Source organism: Engraulis encrasicolus, unplaced genomic scaffold (assembly GCF_034702125.1).
Source record: "Engraulis encrasicolus isolate BLACKSEA-1 unplaced genomic scaffold, IST_EnEncr_1.0 scaffold_35_np1212, whole genome shotgun sequence".
NCBI lineage: Eukaryota > Metazoa > Chordata > Actinopteri > Clupeiformes > Engraulidae > Engraulis > Engraulis encrasicolus.
In genome coordinates this window covers 947,475-969,974 of record NW_026945654.1, presented here as the reverse complement: position 1 = coordinate 969,974, position 22,500 = coordinate 947,475, and the positions used below count along the sequence as shown (strand labels likewise).

General features: G+C 42.3%; 2 protein-coding genes and 1 long non-coding RNA gene across 3 annotated transcripts in view; all 3 read left to right on the top strand.

Moving 5' to 3' along the window:
• Positions 1-5,081, top strand: part of pomt2 (protein-O-mannosyltransferase 2) — a 47,282-nt gene extending 42,201 nt beyond the window's left edge. The window contains exons 21-22 of the mRNA XM_063193348.1: positions 3,957-4,068; positions 4,819-5,081. Of these exons, the coding sequence (XP_063049418.1) occupies positions 3,957-4,068; positions 4,819-4,924 (218 nt within the window). The 3' untranslated portion in view covers positions 4,925-5,081. The remainder of the gene's footprint in view (positions 1-3,956; positions 4,069-4,818) is intronic.
• Positions 5,082-6,873: 1,792 nt separating this feature from the next.
• Positions 6,874-7,282, top strand: LOC134443705 (uncharacterized). Its single transcript, XR_010033716.1, has 2 exons — positions 6,874-6,943; positions 7,171-7,282. It is a non-coding gene; the product is annotated as an uncharacterized LOC134443705 (long non-coding RNA).
• Positions 7,283-9,012: 1,730 nt separating this feature from the next.
• The window catches only part of lin52 (lin-52 DREAM MuvB core complex component), a 20,981-nt gene continuing 7,493 nt past the window's right edge, over positions 9,013-22,500 (top strand). The window contains exons 1-4 of the mRNA XM_063193351.1: positions 9,013-9,104; positions 11,726-11,800; positions 13,116-13,153; positions 19,495-19,561. Coding sequence (XP_063049421.1) covers positions 9,086-9,104; positions 11,726-11,800; positions 13,116-13,153; positions 19,495-19,561 — 199 coding nt within the window. The 5' untranslated portion in view covers positions 9,013-9,085. The remainder of the gene's footprint in view (positions 9,105-11,725; positions 11,801-13,115; positions 13,154-19,494; positions 19,562-22,500) is intronic.

Here is a 22,500-nt window from a genome sequence, read left to right as displayed (position 1 = left end):
CTTTTTTTTTACTAATCCCTTCATATTTTTGGGCTTGCTTTTAATCATTTTTAATTAACTGCCAATATCGTGTCAGCTAAATGCAATAGGCTACCTAAATTACAAACAGCACAAACGGGTCTCTTGAAATGATCTGCGTAGCCTAAAATGTGGTGCTTTTCGCCCGACTGGGGAGTGACTGTCCATGGTGCTGAAATCGCGTCAAACTTTTCCTAGGTGCAAAACAGTAGGCTAAAGTAAGTCATGTCGCTGTTGTAAAAATCACATGGTCTATTTTCAATTCAATAGAATTACATGCAACTTCAATAAAGGTCACCCACATGCGTGTCACAAATCAATAGCATAGGTAACCCACGCGGCGGCGGGACTATTTTGGTTAACCTATATTCCTTGAAAAAAAAAAAAAGTCCGTGTGTCACAAAAAAAAACTGCACTGTCCGTTATTATAGGCCTACCAAACGAAAGTATCCATATAGAAGAAATCAAGTCTTCAGTTTCAATAATCCACGTTGTGTGGCGCAAATCCAAGCCTTCCAAGTCTCTCGCGGCCAAAAGTGACTAAGCTCACCTCTGATGATATAGCCTACTTATGTTCCAGGTTACTCACGGCACTGAGACGATGCAGGATAATCCATGGAAAGTCTTCAAGTAATCCAAACAGAGCGGTTCAAGCAAGACAGTAAAACAACAATAGTCGCCAGATCAAATAGCCTAGGCCTATAAACATAAATAGCCTACCAAAACTAGGCCTATGTAGTTTTGGTATGACGTTTGATAAAAGCATCTCATTCAGATGGCCAGGGAGAGAGGCAAACAATCTTTCAACAGCGTTGGCTGGAGCCTTCGAGTAGAGCCTTTTGGTTGTATCTTTTCAGTCTCTATTTCCCTACTACGCGCGTTGGATCACGTTTTTAGATGCGTCCCGGCATCTCTATAAGAGGGTAGGCTATGTCTGTCCGTCCGTCTGAAACGCGTTCTTCAAATTATTCCCTTCTGTGTCCACAAGGTGGGAGAGTTGACTACTTCGCCCAGAGCACGCAGCTGATTGCATTGTGAGACAAGTGCAGCGCGAGTACAATGCAAGTGCTGGTACATTGAATAAGAAGCAGTGATAACGCACCAGTTGCCCTAGCCAGGACAACTGAGGGGGCATTCCATTTTCGGCATTATTTTGCGTTTGGGCCGTGGGAGGCAACTTCGTTTCGTTTTCACCAACACCACTGTGAAGTGTGTGTCACTATGTTCACGGTCTTTACCCCCTTATGACACTTCGGCCCAAGGATGTCAAACGTGAGGGGGGCGCTTCATCATGTTGTGTATGATAGTGTCACGTTGTGCAGCTCAACTATGTGGTTTGTCAGAAACTCGCGGCAATGACAATGAAACGTGGTGCTCGAAACAAGTAGACAAACGCGCCATTTGACATACGGTGTACTGATGTTCTCGGACGTATTGCAAGGGAGGTTCATTCGTTTTCTGCTGACGGCCGTGTGGACCGCACAGGTGCTTTCCGCTGTGCCCAGACAGATTGCTTTGCAGTCGTTTGAATTTGGTAATCTCTGGCACTCTTACAATGCAGCCGACTGTTTTGCACCTTGCCGTTAAAAAGCTTGGAGCGAATGATTCACCCAAACGGTTTTATTTATTTATCATTTGTCGCTGTTTACATTCTTTCCCACTTGGACATGATGCTGAAATGGCATGGTAGACCTACTAAAGGTTGATACTAACAATGTCTGGTAATTTGTAGTGTAGGCCTACTTGAAATTTGAAATCACATGGTAGGCCGCCTAGACTCGCACTTTGAGGCAAGCGCAATCGTAACCACTCACCGCACCCCCCCCCCCCCCCCCCCCCCCCTTTTTTTTTTTTTTTTTTTTTTTTTTTTTTTGTATAGTTCGAACACTGGTAGGCTATTTTACTGCCTCACGGTCACATGGCACCCTGTAGCGGTCATGATATAATATTGGCAATGATATTTATTTCATACCCGTACGGCATAATTCAATCACACACCGTACAGAATACAGGGCTACCGCTACTGCGGGCTACTGAATGGCCTCGCCTGACGTCACACAATAGATTAGAATTCTTTGAACATGTTACTGAAAATACACACTTTTCCTCATTATATTTCATTTTCTGATGCCCTGTTGCATGAAAAAAAATGATGGATAATTGTTGAAGTGGTAGAACTATCAAAGGAAGTCCATTATTTTGAATAAAAATTAACCTGAGATATACACTTTAAGCATTGTGACTTTTACTAACATTATTCATAGCTCTAATGGGACGGCTATCATTGGCAGCTAGCTAGGATATGCCATGCGTAATACCATGCCTTTCATCCTCAAAGTTTAGCGCGTTTGACTGGCTACGTGTAGAACTAGCTCTAGTTGTCAACGGATAATGTACAGTCTCATTTGTAATCATAGCATATTAACTTTGTTGTTGCCGATATATATTTAAGAAATAAGTTAAAAATGGGTTGCATTTTACAGGGGTCACGGAGGATATCCCTGGCAGAGCCAATATTTTATGCCACGTCTTGCTCTGGGAAACAGTGTTCTGATGGGTGGACTCATGGTCAATAAATGCCGTTTCGGTGTTTCTTTCACTTTCAAGGGTTGTTGTAGGCTACTGTGTGATGCTATTTTTGCTAACTGGAGTAGTGTGCAGCAACAGTTGTGTGTGTGCTTGTTTTTGAGTGGCTAAACGTCTCAGTTCAGTTATTTGCGCACTGCGCACTCAGGACTGATGGGTGGGTGGTTTGTCTTGATTCGAGTGGAAAGTTGCGAGACAAGCTTGGGAAAGTGTGTTACTTTTGTTAAACGATAGACGTATGTCTGTGACTGTGTCGTGTCCGCTTGTAGGAGAGAACACGAGTGCGTGTATGAATCGGGGACGTTTTTTAAATCAATGGTAAGCGTGTGCCTGGCACCGCACATCGAGAAGCAAAAAAGTACCGGTAGCCATAGGTTTTCAAAACGGTAGAACACAAGAGGTAGACTACAGGATGAATAGTGAAAAACGTACAAAATAACCAACAACTAGTTTTCTCCCTCTGATTGCTATGACCAGTGCATTATTTTTTTTAAATGTCAGAAATAATGCAAGCAATGCGCACCAGTGCTTTCACCAGAACAGTGTTTGCCCATTCTGATGGGAAAGAAAAATATAGCCTACTACTAAAAAAAACCCATAATGGGATCACTGTATCAACGCATTGCAATTCCAACTCAATAATTCTATGATATCAGCTAGACCATTTTGAAGCAACACTCATTGTGAATCCATTCTGCATAATGTTGTGAACAATTCATAAATAATGGGTAGATATAAGAGGAAATAACCAAAACATGAACCAAATTGCAGTTCAATGTTTGCAGTCTGATATATCCATTATCCCTCCATTCTCGGCCATTTCTAGTCAATCTGGTGGCCTAGGCCTGCCCCTTTCCCTCTTTCCTTTTTCTTGTATTTAGAAATTGGCATCTGTAAACATAGCATTGTAGGCCTACATCTGATTGAGCACATCTGATCTAGTACCTACAGGTACATTCATACTGAGTGTGTATATAGGCCTACTGAGTGTATAATGAATATTCATTGTTAATGTGAAGTGTAAAGTTTTATGTTGGTTGAAGTTCTGATTTTGTGGCACTTTTTGGTTTTACTGGCGCCCTCAAGACATAGGCCTATTCTGCTCTAGGCGACTGCCCTGTCTGCCTATGCCTAGTGTTGGCTCTGGCACCGTTCCTTGCATAAAACCAGTGTATGTTTCGTTATGAGGGCAGAGCCTGGCTACATTGGTTTTCGTTGGGTTACGGAGTGATACTCGATCGGGTGCCTAACCGGTAAAAAAAGTTCAGTCAGATGACTTTTTTTTGCTTTAATCCCTGACATACTGTATTGTGTGTATTTGTGTGTGTTGTGTTTTGTATTTTCTGCTCCAGGTATAACGCTCGACTGCCTGCTGCAGAATGTGGACCTGCTGTTAAAGCCCCCCCATGCAGACTGGGCACGGAGGGGGGGGCAGGGGCTAGTGGCAGCAGTCATACTCTACAGGTGAGACACGCGTGTGTGTGTGTGTGTGTGTGTGTGTGTGTGTGTGTGTGTGTGGGCACTGAGGGGGGGGGGGCAGGGGGGGCAGGGGGTAGTGGCAGCAGTTATACTCTACAGGTGAGACACGTGTGTGTGTGTGTGTTAAATTAATATTCTGTGGCAAAAAAAATATATAGAAAAAAAGTAGCCAAGTTGTTTTAGGCATCTCCATTGAAATCCATTCGTTTTTCACTTGCCCACGATCACCAAATGGCTGCAGTATCCACCCCAGGGTTCCCACGGGTGCTTGAATTCCTTGAAAATGCTTGAATTTCAATTAAGTGTTTTCAAGGTTGTGAAAATGCTTGGATTTTCGGTGAAGTGCTTGAAAATGCTTGAAATTTGTGTCAAGTCAAATTCAGTAAGCCAAATAATAGAAACAGTATTCAGTTACATCAAAAATCTGAGGGAGTGAGATGTCAGATGGGATTTACCATTTAAAGGTGCTTGAAAATTGAACATTTGGTGCTTGAAGGTGCTTGAAAAGTGCTTGAATTTGTTCATGAAAAAGGTGTGGGAACCCTGCCACCCAAACAAGTGCAGTCAGTCAGTCAGTGTCCCTTGCAGCAATCGAACCCAAACAGCTATCTGACACTGTGCTGTGCGTGCGTGCGTGTGTGTGTTTGCGTTCGTGCGTGTGTGTGTACGTGTGCGTGCGTGCGTGTGTTTGCGTTCGTGCGCGTGTGTGTGTGTGGTTTTTTTTGTCTCCTGTAGCTTCTACCTGTTCCACCCGCTGTCGTACGGAATGCAGGGACCCCTGGCACATCAGGAGGGAAGCCCCATGCACAACCTCCGCTGGATGGAATCATGGGAGTTCTAATGGAATCATGGGGGAGTTCTAATGGAATCATGGGAGTTCTAATGGAATCATGGGAGTTCTAACGGAATCATGGCAGTTCTAATGGAATCATGGCAGTTCCAATGGGAGAGGGGGATGAGGTAGAGAGAGAGAGAAAAAAGTCAAACAGGGAAATGGTGGGTGGTGGTGTGTGTGTGTGTGTGTGGGGGGGGTAGCATGAGTGGAGGTGTGTTGAGGGACTGGGTGGGGGGTGCTGGTATGAATGGTCGTCGTGTGTTGCGTGGGGGGTAGCATGAGTGGAGTGGTGGTGGTGTTGAGGGATGGGGGGGTGCTGGTATGAATGGTCGTGGTGTGTGTGTGGGGGGGGGGGGGGGTGTATTTTGTAAAAAGGGACATGAAAACAAAGATATTCTCCTGACGCGACTTCAGATAGTCAACTAGTATACACGACTAGACTCACATTAAAGAAGGAAGAGGAAGATGATGAAGAGGATGAGGAGAAACAGGAGATGGAGGAGGAGGAGAAATAGGAGGAGGGTGAGGAGTAAAAAAAAAAAGAAGATGAGGAGAAAGAGGAGGAGGATGAGGAGAAACAGGAGATAGAGGAAGAGGAGGAGAAATAGGAGGAGGGTGAGGAGTAAAAAAAAAAAGAAGATGAGGAGAAAGAGGAGGAGGACGAGGAGAAACAGGAGATAGAGGAAGAGGAGGATGAGGAGTGAAAAAAGAAGAAAAGGAGGAAGATGAGGAGGAGAAAGAAGAAGAGGAGGAATAGGAATGGAGAAGCTGCTGCTGTCCTGCTATTGATGAAAATGTCATCAGTCTCTAGACTAGAGAAGAGTTAAAGGACCAGTTCAGTCAATTTCAATATGCTGTTGTATTGCTCACGCTACCCTGGACTTGTCTGTACCCGGTGATGCCACATTTTTCGGCTCAGCCCTTTCCGAGATATGAGCTATTCTAATGGGGGCAGCGTTTTTTTTGTTTTTGTTTTTAATGAACATAGGCCTACTCCAAATATTTTCCCAAAAGGTACCGCTGTTTGCTAGTTGTCTGCTGATGTTGTATAACCTTTCGGATGTTTTTGGGAATAAATAAAAATGTTTTTTTGAAATGTAAACAAAGCGCTGCCCCCATTACAATGACCAAGATCTCGGAAAAGGCTGAAGAAGAAAAAAAAAGAACATCAGGTACTGACAAGTCCAGGGTAGTGTGAGCATTACAACTGCATGTTGAAATTGACTGATCTGGTCCTTAAATTATTTTATAAGTGTCATGTCATCAGTCTATAAAGTAAATTATTTTATATGAACAAAATACGGTTCGACAAATATATCATGTTACAGTCACACATATTTTTCTGTCTTGGAACTTTCTCCTGCAAAGAAGAGTATTTTTGTACCACACTAACCTAGATACAACACTACACTACATTACACTACACTACTATACATTACACTACACGACACTAACCTAGATACAACACTACACTACAGTACACTACACTACATTACACTACATTACATTTCTCGACAGTGTCATCGCTAGCTATGTTAGCAACTTACTTGGTTACCATTCAATTTCCCATTGGCATTCTACTGAGAGTAACCAGTTAGCAACAATGCTTTCGAGAAACGGGAACCAGGGGTGTGTTTCTCAACAACATTGTTGCTAACTAAGTTGGCAACTTGCTTGGTTGCAATGAGATTTCCCATTGGAAACCTACTGAGTTGCTAACTGGTGTGCAGCGATGCTTTCGAGAAGCGGGGTCCAGGTCCATAGTAGGCCTACACACACACACACACACACACACACACGCACGCACGCACGCACGCACGCACGCACACACACACACACACTCCATAGTACACTACAAACATCTACAAAAGTATTTTTCATTCGAGCTGCATAACCTGGAAATACAGTTTACTTTTACACACTAGAGCTGAAAAATAAACTAAGAGTATTTTTAATTGTTTTTTTTTATTGTAATGATCAGTCTGTGAACAGTACTAATTGATGTTGTGATAAGATGTAGAGTGCGTTGCAATATGCGACCTTGCCTCCTCCACTTGCCTCCTCCACTTGCTTCTCGTCATGATGACATCACTGACAACAGCATTATATTTCAATGTCTTGCAAAAGCTCAATTGTAGAGTCCCTCAAAAGTTGTTGTGGCTAGGCTGACAGCTGGGAAACTTTATCGTTTTCTCCACGGAGGAGGGGCCAGGAGGCGGGACGAGGAGACAAGCACAAGTGGAGGAGGCAAGGTCGCAAATTAAAACGCACTCGTAGTCACGCTGAACTCCAAGTGCCTTCCATGCGGTTCTGTCAACACTGAATGGCAAACAATAAAATAAAGAAATAATTTCAAGTGTGAAATTCGACTTTGTGTCGTCTATTCATCATGTCACAGGAATATCACATATTACATTATTACAGTGTTTCTCAAAGTGGGGCGTAAGCCCCCCCTGGGGGGGGCGCGGTGGCATCTCAGGGGGGGGGGGGGGACATCTGATTTTGTTTTTTTCCCAAAGGAAATGATTTCCTGTCTCGTCAATAAGTTTAAAGCCTTCACCAAGTCCTTTGTTTAGTCTCCACCAGTCACCTTTCCTTTCATTATGCGCAGCGATCGCAAAATCAGTTTGCGCGAGTAGGCCTACTGCTGTTGCTTGGTGGGGGGGGGCTCGGAAGCATCCAGACCCTCTGAATGGGGGAATGATGGGAAAGGTGTGAGCTTGAGGTTGTTGTTTATTATTATTGATGTTCAATTATGTTTTATGGTTAATGTGATTTTGATTGTTACACATAACTTGAATTTGAATATATTTGAATTTGAATATATTTGAATTTGAATATATTTGAATTTGAATGAATGTTATTTCTCCACATCATCATGACTTGACTTTCAATTTCATGCCATGATGAAAACAGCCTTGAGAGAGGGGTCCTGTGGTATATGCAATGTGTTATACTCAACCTTGCCACTAGGTGGAGCCTATTCCTACTACAGTAATAGCTCCTTTACCTACAAGTGTTTCTTACGACACAACAGGTCCCCAAGTGAAGCTAAATATAGTACTGTATGTTACATTACATTACATTGCATTTGGCAGACGCTTTATAACCAAAGCGACTTTCAGAAGAGGACATTATCAAGCCAACATCACAAGCAAATACAAAGTGCACAGGAGTTATGCAGAACAACAAGTGCAGTTGCAAAGAGGGGTTAGTGTTTTTTATTTTTTATTTTTTTTTATAAAGAGTAAATAACGAGTACACACACACACAAACTAAACGTATGTATAAGCTTATACGGCGGGGCTCAATGGTATGATGGCAAAGATTAGGAAAATAAAAAGTAGATATATGCAATATGCAAAGCCGTTATCACAACCTTTATTCTCTCCTCTTACATGGTTTTATATAATAAGACATTTTGCAGCTATGACTGACAGAAACCATCTGAACACGCGCACACAAACTCACACCCGCACAGGCACTAAGGGTAAGCCTACATAACATAACATAATGCACAACATTACAAAATATATGAAATACATTTTTATTAAAGGGAAGAAGAGAAAGAAATTGCACACTTTTGAATTTGATGTGAGTGTTGACAAATGTGATAATACACACAATGTGTGTGTGTGTGTGTGTGTGTGTGTGTGTGTGTGTGTGTGTGTGTGTGTGTGTGTGTGTGTGTGTGTGTGTGTGTGTGTGTGTATATTGCATTGCATTGTATTCTATTTTATTATAGGCTATTGTACATGTCTATATCAGTATGTTAGTGTTTGAAAACTGCACGTATTGTATTGTATGTGTGTATGTTGTGAATGAATGTGTCAGAGAAATAATTGTAAATTCATGTGTAAGTAGGCCTACATTAGTTGTGTGTGAGAGAGAGAGATTATTGTCAATGTCTTATTTAAATGTTTTAGTTAAACTGCACATTGGAGACTGGTCAAACACAATTTCAAACGTTTGTGCTAACCCTGTTAACATAATTTTTTGAACAATAAAGAACAGCATTTTAGAAGTCTTCCTAGAAAAAAAAAAATCTGTGCCTACACTTGACTTGAGTTGACAAAGTGCGCCACTTGCAGGCGGTGGCGTGCTACGTCACTCGAGGGGCAACGTCCAATCATTGCGCTGGAAAACATCACGTGTGGAGTTGTTAAGATGGCGTCTCCGAATGGAGGTAAATTCTAATTCTGTCGTTTGTTGTGAAGTGTGTTTATTATTGTCATTCAGTAGCAAAGTCAAACGCTTTCACTCATTTATCACGGCGATGTTTGCTAGTGCTGTGCCGTACAACATGTTACTGTTTTTGTCTGTTTTACGCCAACGTTACAAGAGAGAGTTGTGTACATGTTGCTCCCCAGGCTGAAATGCTCAGAATGTTATTGTCAGTCCAATCGTAAAGCTACTAGCACTAAAGCTAGCGAGTCCGACTTGCTCTGTATTTACTAATGATGTTGATGAACCAAATGTGGTTAAGCAACTAACATTTGGGCTTTCCTAAACAGTACCATGTTTGCATGAGTCCTACCCGAACAGTCTTGTTCTCCTTCTCTCTCTCTCTCTCTGCTTTGCTTACGTGTCTGTGACCAAGGTGAGCTTAATGTCTGGCTACCACACCGAGCTATCACTCAGGTTAGCTACCAAGACTATCTGTCATCATGGCCACATTTAAAATCATCTTTGTCTAGCTTTTGAAACTGTATAAAATAATAGCCATTGCAATAGTACGTGTCCGTTTCAAACTCTAAACTGTGTCAAGAGTCTGTTCATGAACAGTGATGGCGATTGTCATTAACAATCAACATATTGTTGTCAGTGTGATCAGCATGACCGGAGATGACACGAAGGCCCTCTCTCATTCAGTCTCATTATGAAGGCAGAGAGAGGTGCACACACATAACAGTAGAACAAGAGAGTAGATGTCTAAATCTGTTTTATTAATCTGACAACAGGACAGAGAGAAGTGCAAACAGAACAACAAGAGTGCAATATGCCCTCAGGGGTCCCCAACCTTTCTGGGTCAGAGGGCTACCAAGGGCCACCCAAGGGCTACCCGAGGGCTACTGAGAGCTACCCGAGGGCTACTGAGAGCTACCCGAGGGCTACTTTTGTTCAAAATCCTTTACTCATGTCTTGACATCGTTCTCAAATCTCACTCTGATTGAATGATAATTTGCTATAAGTTATAAGGAAATATTCTTCATAGGCTGTAAGTCTTAAAGAAATAATCTCATATTTAAATTAAGAAAAGCATTAACTGTGAAAAAAATCTTGTAGTTGTGACTGTTTATTAACATCCTTGGTGGGCACCTCAGAAGCTCCTGGAGGGCTACCTGGCGCCCACGGGCACCACGCTGGTGACGCCCTACTACAAACTACACCGGCAAAGTGCAGTAACTAGGCCATCAACTCAATCTTATTTAAAAGTATGCCATCAACTAAATGCAAAATATGACATAGCAATAATACCATAAGATTTTGTCATAACATCAAGGTGGAATGAAGACCCATTTGCAGCCTAAATTCAAGTTTGACGAAATAGGACCTATATATTTCGTCAAACTTGAATTTAGGCTGAAAATGGGTCTTCATTCCTATTGGGTGCTGCACTGCAGTTTGCCTGTGTACCGGTAGTAGAACTGAAATAACTAAATGTGATTTTATTTGTTTAAATCTCACCTCAGGAGAAGGACTGCGTACCCCCACATACCACTTCCACTAACTTACACCCCTGTGTAGAACTGAAATATCTAAATGTGATTTGATTTGTTTAAATTTCAACTCAGGAGAAGTGAGTGGACTGCATACACTACCCCCTACGTACCACGGCCACTACACCCCTGTGTAGAACAGAAATATCGAAATGTGATTTGATTTTTGTTTAAATCTCACCTCAGGGGAAGTGGGTGGACTGCATACCCCCACGCACCCCTGTGTAGAACTAAAATATCTCAATTAGAGATGCACAGGATCCAAGATCCGGTTCTGGATCCGGCAGGATAATAGGGTTTTTCACAGGATCCGGCAGGATCTTAAGCAGTGGATCCGGTATCCGGCAGTTACCTAAAAATCAGGATCTGGTGCATCTCTAGCCTAGGTTTTTCAGTCAGTCTTTCACAACCCCAATTGCTGCATGGAATGAAAGAACTTTGGAAGCGGCCAGAGCAGGCAGTGAGGCAGTAAGCCAATGAGTCTACAAAAATTGTTTGAGCCAACGTAAAAAAAAAGGGCCCACGTGTGCGAGTAGGCTATGTGTTTCAACCCTTTCGTAGGATCCGGTATCCGGTTCCGGATCCGGCAGGTTCTTAAGCAGTGGATCCGGTATCCGGCAGGATCCTAAAAATCAGGATCCGGTGCTATCTAAATGAGATTTGTTTTGACAAAGGAAAAGTGCAGTAGCCTAACTATGCCAACATTGAAACTAAGAAAATGCCTTCCAAGTTTTGGTATTCGGTTGGATGTTGTAGCTACTGCAAACATGACATAGCAATATCTCTGAAAAATGAGACATCACATTTGCACCATAAGGCTTTGTCATAAGATCAAGGTGGTGTAATGAAGACCCATTTTCAGCCTAAACTCTTATTATGATGTTGTGTTTTGCCAGGTGAAGACTCTTAATATGATGTTGTGTTTGCCAGGTCAAGACTTCGAGTCGTCTCTAATCTAAATGTGATTTGTGTTGTGTTTGACAGGTCAAGACTTTTATTATGATGTTGTGTTTGACAGGTGAAGACTCTTATTATGATGTTGTGTGTGACAGGTGAAGACTCTTATTATGATGTTGTGTTTTGCCAGGTGAAGACTTCGAGTCGTCTCTGCTGAGTTTTGAGAAGCTGGACCGGGCCTCTCCAGACCTGTGGCCAGAGCAGCGTGAGTTGGCTCTTCACTGCACTTCCTTTTACGTGTGTGTGTGTGTGTGTGTGCGTGTGTGTGTGTGTGCGTGTGTGTGTGTGTGTGCGTGTGTGTGTGTGTGCGTGTGTGTGTGACCTGTGGCCAGAACAGCGTGAGTTGGCTCTTCACTTCCTTTTACGTGTGTGTGTGTGTGTGTGTGAGAGAGAGAGAGAGTGCGTTGCAATATACGACCTTGCCTCCTCCACTTGTGGCCTCGCCCCGCCTCCTAGCCCCTCCTCTGTGGAGAAAATGATTAAGTTTCCCAGCTGTCAGCAAAGCCACAACAACTTCTGAGGGACTAGTTTTCATTCACCATCCCAAATGCAAATGAGAAAAATACTCTACAATTGAGCTTTAGCAAGATATTGAAATATAATGCTGTGGTCAGTGATGTCATCATGACATATTACTTCCTGGTACGAGGAGAGAAGCAAGTGGAGAAGGCAAGGTCGCATATTGCAACGCACTCCTTATCTTCTTGACTGGTCTATGAGCAAGTTTACCACGTCCTGTTAACTTAGCCAGGTTTACCACTTTACCATGTTCTTGGAATTCTGCTCCAACTGTTTCTCCCTTATGTCATATTCCCTCCTGTTGTCCTCGTCCTGAACGGTTTTCCCCTTATGTCATATTCCCTCCTGTTGTCCATACTCCTGTTTTCTCCTTATGTCACATTCCCTCCTGTTGTCCTGAGCTGTTTTCCCCTTACGTCACATTCCCTCCTGTTGCTCTGTTTTCCTCTTACGTCACCTTCCCTCCTGTTATCCTGAACTGTTTTCACCTTACGTCACCTTCCCTCCTGTTGTCCTGAACTGTTTTCCCCTTACGTCACATGCTCCAACTGTTTTCCCCTTACGTCACATTCTCTCCTGTTGTCCATTCTCCTGTTTTCCCCTTACGTCACATTCCTTCCTGTTGTCCTGAGCTGTTTTCCCCTTACGTCACATTCCCTCCTGTTGTCCTGAACTGTTTTCCTCTTACGTCACATTCTCTCCTGTTGCTCTGTTTTCCCCTTACGTCACATTCCCTCCTGTTGCCCTGAACGGTTTTCCCCTTACGTCACATTCCCTCCTGTTGCCCTGAACGGTTTTCCCCTTACGTCACATTCCTTCCTGTTGTCCTGAGCTGTTTTCCCCTTACGTCACATTCCCTCCTGTTGTCCTGAACTGTTTTCCCCTTACGTCACATTCTCTCCTGTTGCTCTGTTTTCCCCTTACGTCACATTCCCTCCTGTTGTCCATACTCCTGAACTGTTCTCCCCTTACGTCACATTCCCTCCTGTTTTCTCCAACAGTGCCAGGAGTTGCTGAGTTCGCTGCGTCCTTTAAAAACGTGAGTAGCCCTCTCTGTTTTATTTATTAAAGCTTTAAACCTCTTGGACAGGGATGCGTTAAATGGGTATGCCACTATTTTGGGGCTCAATACAGTTAAAATCGTTGGCTGGGGTTTATAAAGGTGGTAAAGTGTCTTATTTTTCATGTAAGCCTTGCTTAAAGTCTTGCTTTAAGACAAGTTAAAAGAGGGAATATGTCGCTAGGCTAGTGAAAGTCAATGGATCCATGTGGCATGCTACAATGCTACACGGATCCATTGACTTTCACTAGCTTAGCGACATGCTCCCTCTTTGAACTTGTCTTAAAGCAAGACAACGCTTAACATGAAAAATAAGACACTTTACCACCTTTATAAACCCCAGCCAAAGATTTTAACTGTATTGAGCCCCAAAATAGTGGCATACCCCTTTAAATGATTCCCATACCATAGTTGAAATAATATTGCAAAAAATTAGTTTACTGAAATAGTTTACTAAATCCATGTACACGTTAATGTATGATTTTAGTGTATAGCACAGTTATGTAAATAAATAATTATGATTTTAATGTATAAAATAATTATGATGTATGAAATAATAATGTGTCCTCTGCAGCCGATCACTAATTCCCCTCCTAGATGGAAACAACATTATTTAGTTTACTAAATCCATTTATTAAAGGTACATTGTGCAGGATATGGTGAAAAAAGGTACTGCAACTATGCTGCTCACTGAAACTGGGCTGCCTATTGCCAAATTTGATCTTTACATGAAAGTTTACTAAGTAATAAACAAATATTTTCTAGTGTGGTCCAAGTACAGTAATTTTTGCAGCTAAAAATGACTATTTTTGGAAATTCAAAGTGGCGGACCATAGAGAATGTAGAGATGTCCCGATCCAGGTTTTTGCACTTCCGATCCGATACCGATATTTTATTTCACTTCCGATCCGATACCGATACCGGCCGATACCGATACCGGCCTATCGGAGTATTTAAATTGAAAGTTATTTAGCCTACTTACTTTCTTGTCACACTCATGTTGAAAAGGGGTTTACTCTTGATAACTATCCAGCTGAATTAGGTGAATTTGAGTAAGTTAATACACAATGGTTTGTACTGAGAAACCTGTTAAATACAAATTAGGCAAAATAATACTCAATTAACTACTCAAACAAAAATGCCATCAGTGCTCTACTCTTGAACCAGATTCCAAGGAAACCATTGAAAAACCATCAGTGCAAATAATATTCTAAACTGTAAGAGAATGCTTATTCAAGCAGTTGAAGTATTCATCTGTTTACCATGCAAAGGTGGATTTTTTGTAGGCTGCCAGCATGTTGACAATTCAGGACGAGTTTACATCTAACAAAGACAATAAAGTAAAGAAAATTCCAAGACACACAGTAGGCTAGTAGGCCCTCTCATATGCCCAAAGTAGCCTAAGATCCTCCATCATTATGCCATAGGTAGCCTAATACAGCCTAGATTAATGCCAATAAACAACAATCACAACTAAACAACTGCTACAAATTAATCAAAATGGAATTAGATAAATAGCTAAAATAAATCATAAACTAATTCGGACACAACTAGAGGTGCTCCGATTGCTCGGCAGCCGATCAGGATCGGCCGATAATGGCCAAAAATAGCCTGATCGGTGATCGGAAAAAACATGCCGATCAAAAAAACGATCCAGAGATATTAAATTCATCACGCAACCATTTCGCCTTTACACCTGGCGCTGCCTGCATGTAGCCTAGGTGCTGGCTCTGCACAGCTGCTGCACCAAAATAAGGCATCTTTACTTGTCTTTAACTTTTTGGAATTCCCTCCTTCATTTTCACCATTCATAATCATATCTGCATCAATGATCTGATTTTCCGATCCATGCGCCGTTTACATGACGCTTGTAATTTGCGAATGACGTGTCAGTCTCGCCATGTTCGCTATTTTGAGTTACAGCCTGTCAGCACGCAACAACTAAACGTTTCCAAAACAATCATCAACTGTATTGTTTTTAAAGTTGTAGCCTAATGGACAGCCAGGTCATTAGTTTGTAGAACTAGTCGCTACAACACCAAACAGCAACTAGGGAGAGTGGACGGTGAAACTCAATGAGTCTGTGCAGGGAATTCTACATTGACAGTGTTACAGAGAAAGAGCTTTCCTCGCAGACACGCTGTGTTGTGCGTGTTGCCTGTTCTTTCAAGTGAAGTTTTTTTTTCTTGTTTTGTGTATGTAGAATCTCAAGTGTTTCAGTCACAATGTAATTTGCGACAGACTACTTCTCGCCCGTTAGCCATTTTACGTTATAACCTGTGTAGTTGCCTCGGTCAGCACGCAACAAGTTTACGTTGTCCGCACATAGGGCTGAGTACCGATCAGAATTTTTCGGTTTCGGTTCCGGTTCTAGAACCTACGTTTCAATGCCGGTTCCCGACGGTGCCATTTTCGGTTCCTAATTTATGACGAAATGTTTAAAAATCTTAACCGACTACCGAGCCTCCCTCATTATTCAGTTGAAGTCTCAGGGAATTTATTTTAAATTGAGGACTACAATCTAAATCCAACCTTATCCATTTCGTGGGTGTGCATCTTTGCATCGGAGCATCAGTTCATAGTCATACAGTCGATGTTCATGGCAAACGCACAGAAAATTGTGCGAATTTACCTGAACCAGCATGAAGTTTTGCATCAGCCCCAGACAACTTGAGCTGCAAAACAACAAGGAGAAACTCATATTTAATGTTTTACGCTGCACACGCTCCTTTTAAAACATGCCCTGTGTGTGGAGATGTTGGCCTCGCGCGCGGACTCTTAACTGGAAACGTGTAGGCATACTGTCTGACCTGTCATTGCCGCCCCGTTGACTGTCAGGATTTGGCCTATTGAAACTTTTCCAATTTATAGCTTAAAATCAGGGAATTTTGCCGTTTTTTGTAGCTGACAGGTATGCTGTTCTTGCAAACAGTTTTAAAACAAGTAGGCTAAGGTCGCCAAATTCCGCCCACTTCACTGATCACTTCACTGTGAACGTGATAATGTCACTATTTCAAATACTATTTGATTATGCTATCGTATATTTTTGGATAGCAGCAACTGTGTAGATGAGGTAATGAGCAATAGGCCTATTAGCTAACATTGGTAGCCCTTCTATCGTAATTTGGAGATAACTTCTAGTTTCAGCACAATTCGCCGGCGAAAGGCTCCCAATTCCGCCCGCTTAATTTCAGGTCACGTCGGTATTTCTGTTACTGTTTATTATTCCTTCATGCTGTTTTGCTTATTTCGTTCACCCTTGTAGTCCTGGCTTTACCGATGCAGGAACTGTGATTAGTTTGGTTGTTACTGTGAAAACGGTTGAATAATTTTGGTCCTAAAGCGAAACAGGGAAGCTGCCAGGGCGAGTTTTAAGCCAGAATGTCGTCGTGAAATTTAAGTTCCACCTCTTTCGTGCTGCCGTTAGGACACCCTTCATTACAATGCTGTTTATGGCCGTTTGACTCGGTTTTAAATGTCATCACCATTTCAAATTGTAAGCATACAAACTCCGTATCATGTCTTTATCCATTCTTGACTTAAACAGTGGATACATAGGCCTAATTAATTATCATCACTTATAAATAAGTAGGCGGGCGGAATCGGGGGACGGGCGGAGGCGACTTGGCTATAGCTTGTTACGCACGCAGTGGAGCACTGGGCGCGCTCTGTGTCGAGTTATTTGCATGGTCCATAATTATAGGCTACCAAACGCAAAACAAATATCCACATAGAAGAAATCAAGTCTTCATTTTCAATAATCCACGTTACTGCGTTCCGTGGCGCAAATGTAGGCTATGCACAAAGAAAATCTCTCGCGGCCAAAAGTGACTGAGCTCACCTGATGCTTCTGATATGAGTTTCCGTTTTATTGGCATGAAGTTTAAACTTTGCAATGATTCACGGTGTAATCCAAAAAGTCAGAGAATGTGCGCACCCACCACTAAAGGGAAAAGGTCCCCAACACTGTTTGATGATTCATGGTGGAGCGAACAGTGTTGCCGACTTTTACTTTCCTCATACGCCGCCGATGTAACCATCTGCGTGAGAATGATGGAATGCTTCGTTTGCACATGCTCGCAGTGGCTGTGTCGAAGACAAAGTTTGAATTCTTTGCCGTCTACAAACGCTAGAAATAGGCTACTTTTCTCGGTAAGCCTACACAAATTAAAGATGGGCTGATGGTAGTTTCTCTCGTAACAGCGTAACAGCGTTAGTATCCACAGATGATTTGACCACCTGTTTAAAAGGGGGGTGTAGCTGCCAGCAGTCTCTGCAAGCCCGAATGTGATCACAATTAATGTTGCCAGTTTTTTTGCCAGAAGCGACTGCCGTTCTGACTGCGTTAACGTTCTGGGGTAATAAATGCGAAATGATAACTGACGTGATGGACATCTAGGAACCGAAACGTGGAACCGACAGCCAAGGCACGTTTCGATGCCAAGTAGAACCTTAGCCTTTCATTCGGTTCCATTAAGGAACCGAATTTCGGTACCCAGTCTAGCATGCCAACGTTATTGTTTTCAAAGTTGTAATTGACAGTCAGTCGATTAGTTTGATAGTCGCTGAAACGCCAAACGGCGACAGGTGAGGTGAGAGGGAGAGAGCAGAACGGTCGCGGAGCACTGCAGCTGTGGACAGAGAGTGACAGAGAGGGGAGGGGCTCTCCTCATGAGGCTGCTCATTTAAAGCAGGGTTTTTTCTCGTATGCAGAAGACGAGAGACTGAGATCCAGGTGTCTGAGCTTCAATTCAATCTTAAATAGTTAAGTAATTATATGCAATAACTTATAAATTGATGTAATGTTTCAGTTTCAATTCAATCTTAAATAGTTTAGTAATTATATGCAATAACTTATAAATTGATTAATACTGTAGACTTACTTGTAGGCTATATTACCAACACTAGTCTGAAAGAGCTGAAAGATAATAATAATAATAATAGCCTAATAATAATAATAATAATAATAATAATAGCCTAATAATAGGCCTACATTGTGAAAGCGACATGTGCAAATTAAAATTGATTGGTTCATGGGCAGAAATATTCAATAAGGATAATTAATAGGCTATTAAAAAAATAGGAAATAATTTCTGTGATCGGCAATGATCGGTGATCGGCAGATAAAGATTTTTGGTGATCGGTATCGGTGATCGGGCCAAAAAATGGTGATCGGAGCACCTCTAGACACAACCACTGTCCAGTAGGCTACTATAATATTTATTTACTCAGGTCAGTGGACACAATAACATTTAACAATACCATTTTCTACCGTATGCTTTTGCTCCTCCATGTGAATTAGCACATCCTTAATTTAACATCTGCTTAGCATTTTAGCAAGACGGCATTGTCCATGAAACACACACACACTCACAGGCGTACACATACACGTCATGGGACACAAAGGGTGTGGTAGTGAGCAACAAACAAACATTGGGGGATGAGAAGAAGTGCCGCGGAGAGAAGCATGTGAAATCTGAACTTTCGGTGTCTGTAGCCTAACATTAGCGCTTGTTACTGAAATGCCATCTGAAACGCAGGCAGAGTGGCATGAAGCGCGCAATGCTGTGTGTCTGGACTGTTCACGGACACTCAGGACAGTTTAAAGCTTTTTGAAACCACAGAGTGAAAAACATTGCCTGCGCTTGTGAGAGCCGAATGAGAGCTAAGCAGTTGCTCCCACGTGTGTGCTGAAGGTGTGCTGAAAAATGCGGACGAGATTTTAAGAACAACCGCAGCAAAAACTGGAATGGATTGCGGGTGAGCCGGAAAACACGGACCGGACTTTGAAAAAAACTGGATTCTGGATCGGATTCTGGATCGGATTTTTTTCGTGCTTGCCGATCCGATCCCGATATGCATTTTTTGCCTATATCGGCGGCCGATCCGATCCAGATATCGGATCGGGACATCCCTAGCAGAAAATCCCCTTTTTCATGTATGAAAAGTGCAATTTTTCCAGTCATAATGAATACTTAGAATTTGATGCTGGTGGTAAGTATTCATGAAAAAGGTAACATTACTGAATGGGCAGCATGAATTCTGGAAATAAACAACTAAAAATATCACACAATGTCCATTTAATTAATCTATTCTCTGCAGCCAATCACCAACTCTCCTCCTAAATGTGTGTGTGTGTGTGTGTGTGTGTGCGCGTGTGTGTGTGTGTGTGTGTGTTGTTTTCAGCCAATCACCAACTCTCCTCCTATGTGTGTGTGTGTGCGTGTGTGTGTGTGTGTGTGTGTGTGTGTGTGTGTGTGTGTGTGTGTGTGTGTGTGTGTGTGTGTGTGTGTGTGTGTGTGTGTGTGTGTTGTTTTCAGCCAATCACCAACTCTCCTCCTAAATGGATGGCGGAGCTGGAGTCTGAAGACATCGAGATGCTGAAAGGTGAGCTGTGTGTGCGTGTGTGTGAGCTGTGTGTGTGTGTGTGTGTGTGCGCGCGCGTGCGTGGGTGCATGTGTGCATGTGTGTGTCAGTATCAGACTACCATCCCAAAGTAGGGTTATTTGGTTTTCATTTGTTTGTCGTCCCAATAATAATGATAATAATAATAATATTTAAGCGGGCTTGCGGAGCAAGAGCAGAGCTCTTGCAGAGCAAGGCCCGATTATAGTAATCTCTAAGTCCTGTTTCTTATTATTATCGTTCTTGTGCAGGGCAGCAGCAAAATAGAAAATGGATCTCCTCCTAGGCCTTTCGAGATAGAGACACCGTTCAAACACTAAAACGACCGGCTCGGCTTGGAGATCGCGTCTCGTTATAGGCTTCTCCGTGTCTCTTGTCGTTTTCCCGTTTTTGGCGATTTTGTTAAAGCCTGGGTCTCCATTGAAAACTATGGTGGAACCTTCATGAACCAAAGTTCCGCCACTCTAGAGATTAGAGTGTAGGAGGCTTTTTCGGTCATAAAACATCAACACTTTCACCTAGAAGTTTAGTTGACGCGTTGTTAGCGAGCTCTATGGGATGTCTCCAAATTGTGAAAGTTTCATCTCCCAACTCCCAATACTTTTTAAATGGCAGGTTTGTAAAAAAAACAGGCCTGGCTCTATGGAGAATCCCATTCTTTCGAAAAGTGCATTTTTCAAGAGATCAGCGCATGTCCCACACGGAGGTCCATTTGTGCCTGAACCCTTTCACCTATAAACTTCATTCAAAGACTGTTAGAGAGATCACAAGCATGACTCCGATCTGTGAAAAGGACACGTGCCAACTCCTTTTAGTTTTTTTTACAACGATGTTGTAAAGACAAAAAACTCATTCTCATTTTCTCCCCAGTTTAGAGCTCAATACTAACTGTCTTTCAGTCAATCACAACAGGTGCAGCCAGTGAAGGGTTCCATTTCAACTGTCACTGTCTCAAGATTCCATTCTTAACGAGCAGGTGCGAACAGGCATTCTAGAAGTCTATTGTTCAGCTCTGCAATGCAATGTAATATAGTCTTGCTGGACTATGCATGACAATTAGCTGCTTGGCTTAGTGGTAATGCATGCCGCTGCATTAGAGATATGGAGGTTGAGGGTTCGAAACCCACCCGAAGCCATGTTGATTTTCTACATTATATCATATGCAGCGTTCCTTGGCCGACTTAAAATGCCATGTATATCATTTAGTATGGATGGCAAATGTGCTGAATTACAGATATTGAGGTTGGGGGTTCGAAACCCAGTCAAAGCCATGTTGATTTTCAAAATTACATCATATGCAGTGTTCCTTGGCCAACTTAAAATGCCATGTATGTCATTTAGTATGCATGGCAAATGTGCTGGATTACAGATATGGAGGTTGGGGGTTCGAATCCCAGTCAAAGCCATGTTGACTTTCAAAATTATATCATATGCAGTGTTCCTTGGCCAACTTAAAATGCCATGTATGTCATTTAGTATGAATGGCAAATGTGCTGAATTAGGGATATGGGGGTTGGAGGTTCGAACCCCAGTTGAAGCCATGTTGATTTTCAAAATGATATCATATGCAGTGTTCCTTAGCCAACTTCAAATATCATGTATTGTATGTCATTTAATATCAATGGCAAAGGGGTTGGATTACAGATATGGAAGTTGTGAGTTCTAATCCCGCTCGAAGCCATGTTGATTTTCAAAATTATATCATATGCAGTGTTCCTTAGCCAACTTAAAATACCATCTATGTCATTTAGTATATCCCCAAAACGCAGAGCTACAACACTTTCAAGATGGCTGAATCCAAGATGGCTGAATTGTTTGGCCCATAACTTCTGACTGGGTGGATGGAGTTTTTCCAAGATTTCTTTAGCTTTGTTTTCTCAATAGTACTTTGTTTCATCTCTGCCCCAAAAGGCAAGCCCGCTTCCAGCATTTTCTGTGAGAATGCATTTCTAGTTATAGCTTGGTCTTGTGCAGGGGCAGTAAAAATAGAAAATGGATCTCCTCCAAGGCCTTTCGAGATAGAGACACCGTTCAAACACTAAAACGACCGGCTCGGCTTGGAGATCGCGTACAGTTATAGGCTTCTCCATGTCTCTTGTCGTTTTCCCGTTTTTGGCGATTTTGTGAAAGCCTGGGTCTCCATTGAAAACTATGGTGGAACCTTCATGAACCAAAGTTCCGCCACTCTAGAGATTAGAGTGTAGGAGGCTTTTTCGGTCATAAAACATCAACACTTTCACCTAGAAGTTTAGTTGACGCGTTGTTAGCGAGCTCTATGGGATGTCTCCAAATTGTGAAAGTTTCATCTCCCAACTCCCAATACTTTTTAAATGGCAGGTTTGTAAAAAAAACAGGCCTGGCTCTATGGAGAATCCCATTCTTTGGAAAAGTGCATTTTTCAAGAGATCAGCGCATGTCCCACACGGAGGTCCATTTGTGCCTGAAAAATTTAACCTATAAACTTCATTCAAAGACTGTTAGAGAGATCACAAGCATGACTCCGATCTGTGAAAAGGACACGTGCCAACTCCTTTTAGTTTTTTTACAACGATGTTGTAAAGACAAAAATCTCATTCTCATTTTCTCCCCAGTTTAGAGCTCAATACTAATACTCAATACTGTCTTTCAGTCAATCACAACAGGTGCAGCCAGTGAAGTGTTCCATTTCAACTGTCACTGTCTCAAGATTCTATTCTTAACGAGCAGGTGCGAGCAAGCATTCTAGAAGTCTATTGTTCAGCTCTGCAATGCAATGTAATATAGTCTTGCTGGACTATGCATGACAATTAGCTGCTTGGCTTAGTGGTAATGCATGCCGCTGCATTAGAGGTATGGAGGTTGAGGGTTCGAATCCCACCCGAAGCCATGTTGATTTTCTAAATTATATCATATGCAGCGTTCCTTGGCCGACTTAAAATGCC